A 13,363-nucleotide genomic window follows, 5' to 3' on the forward strand; every position below is an offset into this window, starting at 1 on the left:
CTAGGTTTGAAATATTAGGCTTCTATAAGGACGAATTCATAATTTGCAATGAAAACAGCTTTTGTAAGTGAGAAAATGACGAAAAAGAAAAATCGCAGTGGCGCCATCTGTTGTCACCTATGGCACCTCTCATCTGTGATGTCAACACTCCTGGTTCACAGAAAGCAGCTGCTATGTCCCACCACCCCGTTGTAGCAGATAGCTACGAAAGCATTGTGACAACAAAGCTGCACAAGTCAAATTAGCACTCACTAGTGTTAACTGTTATCCTGTGCTGTGAATGGCAGTGATCACATTCATGTGATATCTTTTTTACCCCAGTGTAGGGTAGGGAACCGAATCTTCTGTTTTCGCTAACTTACCTGCCTGTGTCTTTTGTCTCTCTCACATGGTAGAATGCTCCCTGCACAACCCCTTTTCAACTCATAAAAACAACATTTCCAACAGGGGCTGGTGAAGGGCCCTTGTAGGTTCTAGAGAATAAGATTTATCTTTTGAAGACCACATTTTTCGGAAAAAGCATCTCACCAGGGTCATATTTTTTTATTGCAGATTTCCATTTATACAGCACATTATTTCAAGAAAAAAAAAAAAAACCTAATGTTTTTTTAGGTGACAATAAAGTGAAAAAAAAATTTGTTAATGTGTGCAGTTTTATACATCGTTTATCGTTGAACACCTGGATAAACTACCATTATTTTTTTTTTAATGTGTGAGTATTCACACAACTTATTTTTACGTTTTAAACAGGTCTGAACAAATATGTTCGTATATTGAAACATTCCATTTTATTTTCCGTATCTATCGTGTTGCATCGCGGGTGCAATCTCAGCAATGACAGTAGTGCAGTGGCCATATCTACGTACAAAACCAATGACGAAGGGGGAAAAAAAGAAAAATAGAAAATGACGTGGATCATTAGAGATGCTTAGCTTGTCCGGTATTCGGGAAACCGAGGCCGACTGGGCGTTGGGGCGGAGGCGTAAATGAGAGCGGCCTGCATGGTGCAGCCACTTGGTGGCGCAGAGCTCAAACAGACAAAAATAGCTAATATTGCAGTGACCAAGTGTATTCTACTTCACTGCTGGTGTAAATTTTCGGCAGCAACATGATTACGCCACTGCCGAAAATTTACACCAGCAACGAAGTAGAATACACTTGGTTACTGCATTTTAGCTGTTTTAGCTGCTCATGTTTACGCCTGTCGGCCTGCATTTACCCGATTACCGGACAAGCTAAGCCTCTCTATTAGAGAATATGTCACTAGGGATGCATGGCCATAGTAAAAGCGAGACCAGCCACGTGAGCGCCCGCAAGCAAGCTAAGTGGTGTGCACCCGTTACAAAAGCAAAGCGAGTGAGAAACTTGAAGTAAGAAAATGTTACATTGCTAGAATAGATTCTACGAGTCCTCATGGGTCTCGCAAAAAGAGATGCATGCGTAGCAGTATCACCGGTTTACGAGCGCCCGCCTGTAAACATTGATGTAATCGCATGCTTGCGGGAAAGCCATGCAGGCATGCAACTCCCGGTAGCACTTTGTGTGTTCAGAAACAAGATAGAAATTAGTTTTCCCGATGCTCAACTAGAAATGGCGCATGCAATAATGTCGATTATAAAGTGTGCAAGTGTGGGCATGAGCATGCAGCAACATGCTATCACCGTAAAATCCATTTTTACAGAAGTCGAGGGGCAGCAGGACAATAGAACTTTTTCTAGAAGACACAGAAGGTTGCAGCACCTCCATAGCTATGTTAGGCGACGCTTTGTTCAGAAAAGGCACGTAAACGTTCGGTCGCTGCTGTATGTGTACGGCCAAGACCATTACGGATTTGTATGGCAGTGGCAAGATTATGCGCCCAAATATCACTCACCCGTATTCCTCCCACAGCAGAAGCATGTTGCCGTACTTCGCCTCATCTTGCAGAAGCAGCCTGTACAAGCCGAGGACAGCGTGCGCCACCTGGGCGGCAATTTTTCCTGTGCCCATCTCAAGCTCAGTGTTGACAGCAAACACCATTTTGTATGTTTCGGGAGCATCCTCGTCTTCTGTGTCGCTTTCATCTGAGGCATCGAGCTGAAAGGAAAGGAGTATAAGATGAGATTCTTCACACAACAAAGGAAAGGAGAGGTCAGCTTACTTATTTTCAGCCAGACCATAGAAGGGAGTGCCATATTTACTTGATTTTAAAACAGCACAACAGGGATAAAAGGACATTAAAGGCAAATACCAAGCCAACATGGACTGTTAAAACAATTCCGGAAACCTTGCAGCGCCTCTTTTGTGTCGAGGAAAAGACTTGGTTTAACAAAAAATTGTGTCTGAAGGGGCCGCATACCTCTAGCACAGTTCAAATAGCTGAAACCCGAGTGGGAAGTGGTGACACGACTACGCAATAACGAAACTACTAAAACGTGAAAGTGCAGGCGGTGCAGAGTTCAGTGAAAACAAATCCATTTGAGTGCCCGCGTCGTTGTCAAGGGCACCATCAATGAGTTCTTTTTAAAAATCACACAGAACTCGACAAGTAGTATTTTCTTCCGCCTTGCAATGCAATGATCTTTTTATTATGAGTGGTTGAGCACTACCGACAGAATTGTAATGAGGAGTAGCTACATCATCAGGATAGTACTTGCAATGTCCCAGTGGAGTGTCAAATCGTATCCTGCATTTACCTCAATTTTTCAATTACTAAAGCACTGTTCTCCATAACATTGACGCCTTAGACATTCTTGAGCATTAATCTATTACTTAGGCTTGATTTAATATTTGCCTTTAGCTACCCTTTACAGCATTTGAAAAGACCCTTGATTGTAACACACACCCCGATTTTCATATTTCTGAAAAATGCTGAATACAATATACTCTTGACAGTTTCCTCACCAGAGTTTCTTGGTTAGAGAGAAGATCTCACTTTAAAAATTCACCGACAATTAAGATACTCCCTAATGCGAAATTTGAGCACAGCTCCATACATGTTTTCAATTCGCGTGTCAATACTTTTTATTAGATTACATAGGTACATGGTTTTTATTAAGAAGAGAATGCTGTGAGCAGCGTAGCTGGCGCAGACAACCTGTCTCGTGCGGCAAATTGCAAAGGAGCAAAGTGTGGCGCGACTGCCTCGCTAATCAGGAGGGGCAGGGCGTGGGTTCGACGTGGGCGCAATTCACAGCAGCTGCCATGCAGCTAATGCAGTGCTGTTTCTACACAGACGATGCGTGCTACTCTGGCGCCATATCATAGCCATCGTCGCCGCACAGTCTATCTTTCACGGCCCTACGGTTTTCTTCCCACGCTTTCATTCCACAAACGATGAGCCTGGCCCTTTGCCGCTGGGAAATAGTGCCACCAGTGTCAGCGGCGACCACACCCAAGGGAGCGTCACATTGAGCCTTACTCATAACCACTCGCCATCGCCCCTTGCAGGAGCAGTGATTCCCGTCACACACGGTACCGTGGGCTGACCTCAGCAGCTGACGCCACGGACGAGCGTAGCCCTCCCCACTTCACGCCCTGGGCCTCCCTCGGAAGCCCAGATCAGATGGCCCATGAGTTTGAAGATGCCGTGGCTGCAGGGCAACTCAGTGCATGCGCAGGCCATCTCCCCTCTGCTCCTCCTCCGCTCCCGCCTCATGCTCTCACTCTAGCCTCCTCCTCCCCCCTTTCCTCCTCGCACGCACTTGTTTCATCTGCCGCTGTGCTTAAAATCTCTCGCTGTGATTGTTCACTCGCTATAATTTAGCGTGCAAGAAATCAATTAGCGACTTGATTGACGACATTGCACTCTGGTTAAATGAACATCAGGGTCGGTGTCAAAGACGGGCCATTGTCAAACTCATCACTGCCGCTGCTGTCGTTGCCTCTGTCGCACAACGCCGCTGTCCTACTGGACAACGATCCACCCCGTCGGAGTTGTCTTCGCAGAACAAGGCAGTACTATCTGCACTCAGAAACTCCTCCATTGAAGCACCACCTATTGCATCGTCAGTAGTGACGTGCTCCCAGAGTTCGGACTCCACCGTTTGTTTCGCCCGTGGCAGCTTCGTCATGGCGCACGAAGCCCGCCTTTTCCGTTGATTGGCATAGCCACTGCTTCTAGCCTTCATGATCATGGCGCTCCCGGCTTTCATAATCGTCAATATCATTGACTGCGCGAGCTCGTATTTCGTGTCTTGCAAAATTTGCAGCTTCGTCTCGAGAGACAACAGTCGGCGCACCTCCTGCTGCTTCCGCGGCACATTTCCGTGCTCGCTGAGAGGGAGGTTGTAAAGGGAGCGTAGGCTGCACAGGCGCCGCTCGCTTATCGCTTTGTTCCCCCTCTTCTCTTCTCTGGAGGCACGCACGACCGCCGGCGACGTGGACGCAAAGCAGCTGACGCCATCTTGCGCACGCTGTGCCAACTTGCGATGCTCACCATGGCTTTCGCTTGCAATTGGCGCGCGGGCGGGATGCACTGCGCAGTAATGGCGGCAGATACGAACTCGCGTAGGCAAACTTTCACCCTGTCTCGAATAAGGACAACTTAGGAATGCAAATTTCACGATTATTCTGCATGTAAAACGCTGCCCAGAAGCAAAATTTCGATCGTTATATCCAACATGTGGTGAATGACATATCGTTATATATGTTTCTTTTTCTCATAGCCCTAATGCATAAGTTGATGCTCTTAAGTCGACTCATCGTTGTAACTGATATATCGTTATATGTGGTATCATTAAAAGTGGACTCCACTGTATTGAAACCATTACGCCACGGACGCATGCATCGACAAGCAACATAAAGCACCCTTATGAATTTATCGCAGGCAAGCCAGTGCATTGAGACGCTTGGCATGTTTAGATTTGGCCACCTCAACAAGCTGAACCGTTGTAACTAGTAGTGATTGTGTGCATTCGCAGCGTCTTCTGCACATCGAAAAGCATAGATTGCTCTGAAATTTATGGCAATAAAGGCATATAAAGAGCAATAAACAAAGCCACAAGAATGTCTAAATTCACAAGCACGAAGATCCGACAAATCCATGTACTTCTATGGCCTCGTATAGGCAGTTAGCGTCAGATTAGCTTGTGGCGCCTCGTTAGTTGTGCATTGTGGCTTCAACGTGCACCAGCAGTGCATCGCCTACTGCTTCACTTGCGATGGCGCCTGCTAAGACAACTGCTATGCTCAAAGGCGTAGAAAGGCAACGACGTCGCCAGGCAAATCTCGCTTTGCTTCGGTGAGAGACACGCCAGCATGATGCAGAATGCCCTCGCGCGTCGCAGCTTGACTGGCTGCCGTAGCCACTACGTAGCTGGACCAGGATGCTTGCACCTTCACCGAAGCCACTCGCCAGCAGGACGACACTCGCCAACAGGACGCCGCACGCTAAGCAAACCTGCAACATGGCCGCCAGCCCGCAAATTGTGTGCCTTTCGCAGCAGCGGATCGTGAGTTCACGCAGCAAACATGCGAGAGCTCCTTTAAAGACACGTTTCACTTTAGTGTTCTACCGATTCCTATGAAAGAGGGATCAACCATAATCTTTGTAGTAATTTCTTTAAAAATAAAAAGATAAAATAAAACTGTGTTGAGGAGTCGAGTAAATATTCTTATTCTCAGGCGCAAATTAGTTGTGTTTGGAGAGCAGTTTTTTTATGTACACCAACTTGTCGCATACCCTGTTGTAAGCGTGTGACAGCTTTAGTATGGCAGATAAATTACGATACAGGTCAAGCCTACTGTAATTTAATGACTACAACGCGCCCTCGAATCTTTTGCACACCCAATTTTTGCGGTCTTAAAGTACGGAAATAAAAGTGCTCCTGAATGTAAAATGCACTCGATTTATAAAAGAAAAATACAGCAAGTCCCCATGTTCATGATCAGAAAGAATGAGACATGTAGAATCTAACTTCACCGAAGGGAAAGTTATTTTTTTTAAATGAGCTTTCATAATGAAAGTGGTGCGTCGCCACCACCACCTGTATTTCATTGGCCGCAGATACCAAGCACACAAAGTGGTAGTATCACTACTATCACTTTCATGAGATTTTATGTGCCTCTGGCATTGCACTTGGTGAAATATGCGGCTGAGAGGATTCCTGGCACACTGCACAGATAGTGAGCTTGGTTCAGTATCAGAACCACTGGTATATGCCGACACACCCGGTGACAAGTCCTGCGAAATCTCGCGAAACTATCTTTGAAAGTGATCGTAATCGAGTACAAAATGAACCCACAGCAACCTTCAAGAAAATGTGCTCAGCTGCCATTCTGTGATGGCGATGACGCTGCGTCTGAGGGCCCCGATTTTAGGCTGTTACCAACGTCATTAACGCGATTTAGGCTTCATATCAGATTGTACAGCGCAAGTAATCTGCAGACCCATTTTTTCTGAAAAAGCTGCGCGTTAGATTCTTTGAAGCAGATCATGGTTCTGCCGATTTAGAGCGCATTCCAAGAAGGCACAAGGACAAAGTTATATGCAATAGCTTTTCTGCAATGTGTTGCACCAGTCGACTCAAATGTAGGTCGACCCCCCCAAAATTGCATGTCTCAAAAAAAAAAAGGGGGGGGGGGGGAGAAAAACCACGCGAGTGCATTTCACTCGAGGGAAATTTATTGATGGGGTTGCTAAGACTACTCATCGTCACTAGAGTTGACCTCACTGGTACTGCTGCCATCATAGCAGCTGCGGTCCCACAGCACGTCGTCATCAAGTGTGAGTCCACACTTCGCGAACGACCGCACCACGACATCATGCAGTACAGCCGCCCACGCAGAGAGGACCCACCCGCACACAGTAGCCAGGGAGGCCAAATTTCTTCGCGCTGAAGCCGCCACTGCCGCACCACACGTTCACTGACTCCAGACTTGCGTCCCGCTGCACAGTTAGCTTCCTCGGCATGGAGGATAGCAGCCCGTTTGAACGCTACTGAGAACGAACGCCGAAAGCTCTTGGCACTCATGACAGGCGCGACGATTCAGCACAACAGAAGTGAGATGCGCACGGCCGAAGCTTTTCTCAATGTGTTGCACCTATGTATGACTGAAGGTACAGGTAACCTGAATTCAAATATGGAAAATGTTCCAGAATAAGAACATCACCAAAGTGTGCGACATGATCAGACTGCTTCACCAAGTGGCACGGCAAAACACAGCAACCTCTTTGGGAAAGTGTCTTGCATTGGTCTTTCACTTCACTCAGCGATGTGCCATGACCATGCTGTGCATTTTCATGTTTTCACTTATAAACACACTGTGGAAAACACTTCACTCTGCGGAGAACACTTCAAGCAACTTGATGCACAACTGCACCTAAGGCATTCAAACCACTTCATTCACCCCCCTACACAAAGTCACACAATGGTGCAGTGTCCCGAGGGTTCTACTGCTCCCATAAACCTGCTAGGCTGTATGGCCACATTGGAAAAGTCTGCAAACTATGACTAGCGATGCCTACAACATGCTTCTCGTTTTATTTAAAGGGGCCCTCTCACATAGCTTGGGCATTGTAAACAGACAAGTGCAGTGCGTAGATCACGTGGTGGCAATTGTGTCTACAGAGCATCAGGCGACTGCATGGCGTGAAAACAATGAAAATTTCAGACAAAAGCCTGCTCGCCCTTCCTCTCGAGGGAGGGAGCCCCACTTACAGCAAGAGAGTCAAGATCCTACACCAAATGCCTCCATGTACGAAAATGCACTGTCTACAGCATCTGCTTTCTGGGGTTTTACGTGCCAAAAACAGTTCTGATTATGAGGCGCACCATAGTGGAGGGCTCCGTATTAATTCTGACCACCTGGGGTTCTTTGATGTGCATTACAACGCAAGCACACGGGCGTTTTTGCATTTCGCCTCCATTGAAATGCGGCCGCCGCGGCTGAGATTCGATCCTGTGATCTCGTGCTCAGCAGCGCAACGCCTTAGCTGACTGAGCCACCGCCGACGGGTCATTTCCCTTCAAACACTTGAAATTAGACCATCAGAATTCTTGGCATAGTAGGCAAAAATTGACATCTGAAAAGAGTATTCATTGACAAAAATATGCCTTAGGTGCCCTTTTGAGAAAGAAAAGGAGTATTTAGCAGTGAGAATCTGTAAAACTGAACTTCAAGGGACATGTTTGCACAAAGAAATACAGTTGTGAAATGCGCGCTTCTGTAGAAACCACGTTTCACTCACATCGAGAGGAGCATCAATGTCCTCGTCATTGTTCTCGAAAATCCACTGAGCAGCAAAGTCAGGGCCTTGGTTACCAGTGTAGTACAGTGCCTGCAAACAGAACGTAAATATAGGAACAAAGAGTCATGGTGTAAAAGCATGAAAATGTTTCACTTTTGTTTCACACATTGCAAGTCCCCTTGAAAAAATGACTCACTTCACAGGCAACAGCCTTATACCCTTAAGGTGCGGTTTACTCCCTCCTGCACGCGATTTGGTTTTGTCAGCTATGGCCAGTAGCGGCAAAGCAAAGGCAATGCACATTCAGCTTTGGGAGAATCGAACCCCTCGCATATGTAATCTGTCTCAATTTCTCTTCCATGTGCTGCATATTGCAACAAACAATCACTTTGCTCCATGTTTGACGGGGCGTTAATGCGCTGTGCTGTCGCAGTAATGGCGAAATAATGGGCTTCCATTTCTCGTAATGCCTGCAGCCAATAATTATTTTGTGCATGCACTTCTAAATGGTGTTTCAATTATTTTTACGCAAACAACAAAACACGACTGACTGCACAATAAATAGATATCTAATTATTCTGCAATTATGATGACCCACTAGACAATGCATAAAGCAACATTCAACTACCTAACCTTCCTTGCAATGGAGTATTGGGCGCCTATGGAATGAAGCTGTGTAAATTTGACACACTTATTGACCATCCATCATAATTAGAGAAATGGTGTTGCGGCGAATGCCTGTTTACCACTTGTGAGAGCACAGGATTTGAGACAAAAACATACTACTGTCAAGATTCACCGCAGTGGTGGACACGAGACTGTGCCATAATCACCAAGAACCCCATTCATTCACAAATTTTGCGATCACAGAATTGAAGCCTAATGTAGAAACCTTGAGGTTACACTCCAACTCCAAGTACTTAAAATGTTGCAGGCTGCGTCAGCCAACCAGAATAGAGAAATAGAAGAAGGGATCCTCCACTGGCCATCCTTGATCACCTCCCATGTGATACCGACTGAACATAAGCTTTTCGGAAGGATCATCAGTGCACAATGTCCGTGCCCTCCTGCCTTCTTGAAACATGCAGCCACCTCTAGTCACCAATTGGCTGGCTGACACAATGCTCACTGCCCTGCATAGAATTGCTGAGGTGCAGTATAGCACATGTTTTCATATGTATCAATCCCTGGACTTCAGACAAAAGGCACTGGCATTCCTCTTCTTATTTTTTGCATAGCATTCCTTACATGCTGCATGAGAAAATGTTTTGTTCTGTAGTGCATGACGATGGCTTCACAATAAAAAAAAATGTATATTTGTAAATGTGTAAATTGTAAATGTAAATTGTAAATGTGTCGCAGTGCAGTTGCTTTCGATCTGCGACACTTTCTAAGAAATCAGTACTTCATACGTTACAACTACAACTCACGCAAATTATTTGTGCGTCATTGAGCTTTCCAGTACATGACGTAACTGTGTTTTTATTGGGAGTGCAAGCAGTGTGCTGTGGCCAATAGTCGCAACAACGTCTCGCTCTACACGTTGCTCAGTTAAAAAGTTGAGACCTGCGATGCCTTTCATGTCATGAAGGCGTAATATATTGCGATACATGTACATATAAGACTTATGGCACATTCGACTGGTTCCTACTATGCTCTAACTCGGTTTGCAGCCATGTGGAGCCCTCTCGAGATTGGAGCCACAGGAAGCCTGCCCCGGCGGAACGTGCTAACTGTTCCCAGAGCAATCAGAGCAGCCACACGATTGAGTTTCTGCCAGATCCCCATAGCACTCCTGGGTTGTAGGTGAGAGTGCCTGAGTGCTCCGAGCACTCAAAGCATGGCACTTTGAATGGACCAGACGAATGTGTTCCAAGCACTAGATTTCGACCAGGCAAATGTAAACTGCACCGCAAGAGCTCTAGAGTGTGAAAGAAATCTTCTAGTGTTCATAATGACATTTTTTTCAATTCTACAGTACACAGAAGTGAGCACACCAATTTGTAGCATGCAGGGAAATTAAATGTGTTGGGTAAGCAAAGTATGCGCACTTTTTTCAATAACAATTACTAGGAAATTAATAATAATAATAATAATAATAATAATAATATATAATAATAATAATAATAGAATAACAACAATGATTATAATTCATTTAACAGTGGACTCTCTCCTAAGGGGTGTGAAAGGTCGAGCACATGCGCTAGTACCCTCTTATTTCGCTGTCATATTCGAACACATAACGAGATATGTGCGGCTTCTACGCTAAATTAATTTGGGCGTTTTCAGATTGCTAAAGGGGCGGGGCCTAATCCAATAAAGCACACCATTGGAAAACAGCTGTCTGTTGCACAGATTGAGCATCGCGTCAACTTACCTTTATGGCAGCGTTGCGGTTAATTCCCATACCGAGGAGGATTTTTCAAATGGTGCTGGTTGGGCGTCCACTTCGTAGGCTTGGGTGACATGGGGTTTTCTTCCCCGTCACCGGCTTGCCTCTCATCCTCCATTGCGCGCGTTAGTTGTCTACAACGACAGAAAACACACACGCGCGCGCTTCAATTAAAGAAGATGGAAATATGTCACCAAGCTGGAAAACGTGCACCGATGCTTTAATCAATTCAAGAAGCGATTATTTATTTATTAACCAAGTCATTCTCGTTGCACGCTGAACAGCATTTAAATAAGAACGCGCCCCACTTTCGCGGCTGAAATTATAGCATTACAGCGCATAATTTTGCAGGGAAAAGCACGAAATAACGCATATCTGGTTCGACGTGCGTCGATCGCTTCATCCAAGTTTAACTACCCGTCATCACACTGCACGCCGCAACTCGCGCACGACTAATATCCGTGAACAAGCGTGGAGAACGATAGCCAGCTCCACTTATAAAAGAGACCTGATTGAAATGCACTAAGCAAATTTGCTATTAATTCATGAAATGCTAGACGCAGCGGCAAAACAACGACACCGTTTACTCACCTAGCACAGCGCTCCCCGCCCGAACCGCCCGAGTCCGCGGCAACGCATTTTCAGTGTTAGTAGATTGGTGAAGTGTATCCTTGGTGCATCTGCCAAACTAAGCGAAATGCGGTCGCAAAATTATGTTTGCAAAGATGTTACTTTGCGCAAATTTTATACATTACCTTTTAAAACTAAAGTTATATGTTTATTTAATTGTAATGTAGGTAAGGAAAGCTGCAGTTCATTGAGAGTAAAATAAGAAACTGCGGCGTTGCGCCGGTATCTGCTTCTGACGCAAAGCAGACGGCAACCTGACCGCGCCTGTCTGTCGTCTGCATAGAGGAGTCGTCTGCTTCGGTAACATTGGTGCAGTGAAATTTCACACATTTATTACACATAGAAGCTTTTCTTACATCGAAGTTGTTAGAGCGACTAGAAGCACCCTAGAAACGTTATACACATCTGTTACCGTTGTCCAGACTCCAGGGTGAACTACGTGATGCACGGAGATTCAATTTGCGTGGGGTGGAGATGGAGTGTTATGCACGATGTACGATTAATGCTTCAAATTGTGTACTTGCAGCGTTTGTAAAAAATTAGTTCAACAAGCATTCAAGAACGTTACAAGCGTGTTTTAAGAACCGCGTTTAAGATATCCATAACCAACTAATTAACAAGAATCACTAATTAGCTTGTGGTCCATATTGCAATTTACAAATTCTAGCCGTGGAGTTCGCAAGGCGGATTCACTTGGAACGAATTCTCGGGATGACACCAGTTTTGAGAGATTAATTCCCGAAGATTGCGGAGAAATGCATTGGCGTTCCAGTTACTTTCTTAAAAAAAAAAAAAAAAAAGAAAAGAAAAAAACCGTCGATTCATGCATTAACGCACAAAAGTAACTGGAACTCCAATGCACTTCTCCGCAAAGTTCGGGAATTAATATCTCGAAACTGGTGTCATCCTGAGAATTCGTTCCAAGTGGATACGCCTTGCGAACTCTACGGCTAGAATTTGTAGATTGCAAAATGGGCCATAAGGTAATTAGTTATTACTTATTTAGTGAATTTTGTTAATTAGTCTATTATGCATTTCAATTCTTTGCGCAAGTAATGTCCGCCTCTTCGAGTAGAACAGCTCATGAGCTAGAATTGTGATATCTGCCACAGGCAACCTTTAAAAAAAAAATTTAAAGTGTTCGCTGAAACACCCGGGATAACGGGCACCGAACTCACATTTAAGGAAATGGGGGGCAACATTACGGCTGATGAGGGTTAAAATTTTTAAGAGATGTAGTTTATTGCGGTCTATGCAGTAAATGACATGCAAGTGCTCGAAAGTATTTTACAGCCGCTGTTCGAAATGTTTCCAGTTTTATGAGACGAAAAAATGTGACAACAAATTTAATCTTCCAGGAAGGAGGGGGTCATCTTATTGGCATGTACCGGTAAAGTTTAAAGTGCCTCGTTTAATGATGGTGTTTGAAGTAAATTATTTATGCAAGCGCTCCAAAAATCTATGCGCATGTTTTACGAACTGCGTACAGAACGATCACAATAAATTAAAGTCAATTGTTTTACGTGCAAGAACCACGATCTGATTATGAGGCGTACGCCGTAGTGCGAACTACGGAATAATTTTGACCACCTGCAAGGAGTTCTTTAACGTGCACCTAAATATAAGTACGCACACGAGCACTGTCGCATTTCTTCGATTTATTGTGCAAGTAACGTCTGGCTCTTCGTGGAATGCTTTTCAAGGATTAAAATTACGCTTTTCGCCACAGGCACCTTTTTTTAAAATTCTGCATAGCCAAAAATTAGGATCCTGGCAGTGTGTCACTCGAGCGTCAGATATATATATATATATATATATATATATACATTCAATTTTTACTCCCCATATTTCACGAAATACAAATCCAGAAAATGAATGAATAACCCTATATATATATATATATATATATATATATATATATATATATATATATATATATATATATATACAGGGTATTTCAGCGAACACTTTCAAAATTTATTTAAGGTTGCCTGTGGCAGATTGCCCAATTCTAGTTAATGAGCTGGTCTACTCGAAGAGGCGGACATTATCTGCACGAAAAATTTAAATGCACAATCGACTAATTATTACATTCACTAATTAAGTTTTTAACTAATTACCTGATGGTTCATATTGCAATATACAAATTGTAGCCGTGGAGTTCCCAAGGC

The 13,363-nt window shown here is 44.5% G+C and overlaps 1 protein-coding gene across 1 annotated transcript; it reads right to left on the reverse strand.

The window, feature by feature from the left end:
- Window positions 1–1,840: 1,840 nt before the first annotated feature.
- On the reverse strand, window positions 1,841–11,191 carry LOC119448440 (probable peptidyl-tRNA hydrolase 2). The gene is given in 5 exon segments (XM_037711741.2): window positions 1,841–2,076; window positions 8,171–8,260; window positions 10,548–10,592; window positions 10,594–10,696; window positions 11,154–11,191. Coding segments are annotated over 4 exon segments (429 nt in total). The 5' UTR covers window positions 10,681–10,696; window positions 11,154–11,191; the 3' UTR covers window positions 1,841–1,869.
- Window positions 11,192–13,363: the final 2,172 nt, after the last annotated feature.

Source organism: Dermacentor silvarum, chromosome 4 (genome assembly GCF_013339745.2).
Source record: "Dermacentor silvarum isolate Dsil-2018 chromosome 4, BIME_Dsil_1.4, whole genome shotgun sequence".
Taxonomy (NCBI): domain Eukaryota; kingdom Metazoa; phylum Arthropoda; class Arachnida; order Ixodida; family Ixodidae; genus Dermacentor; species Dermacentor silvarum.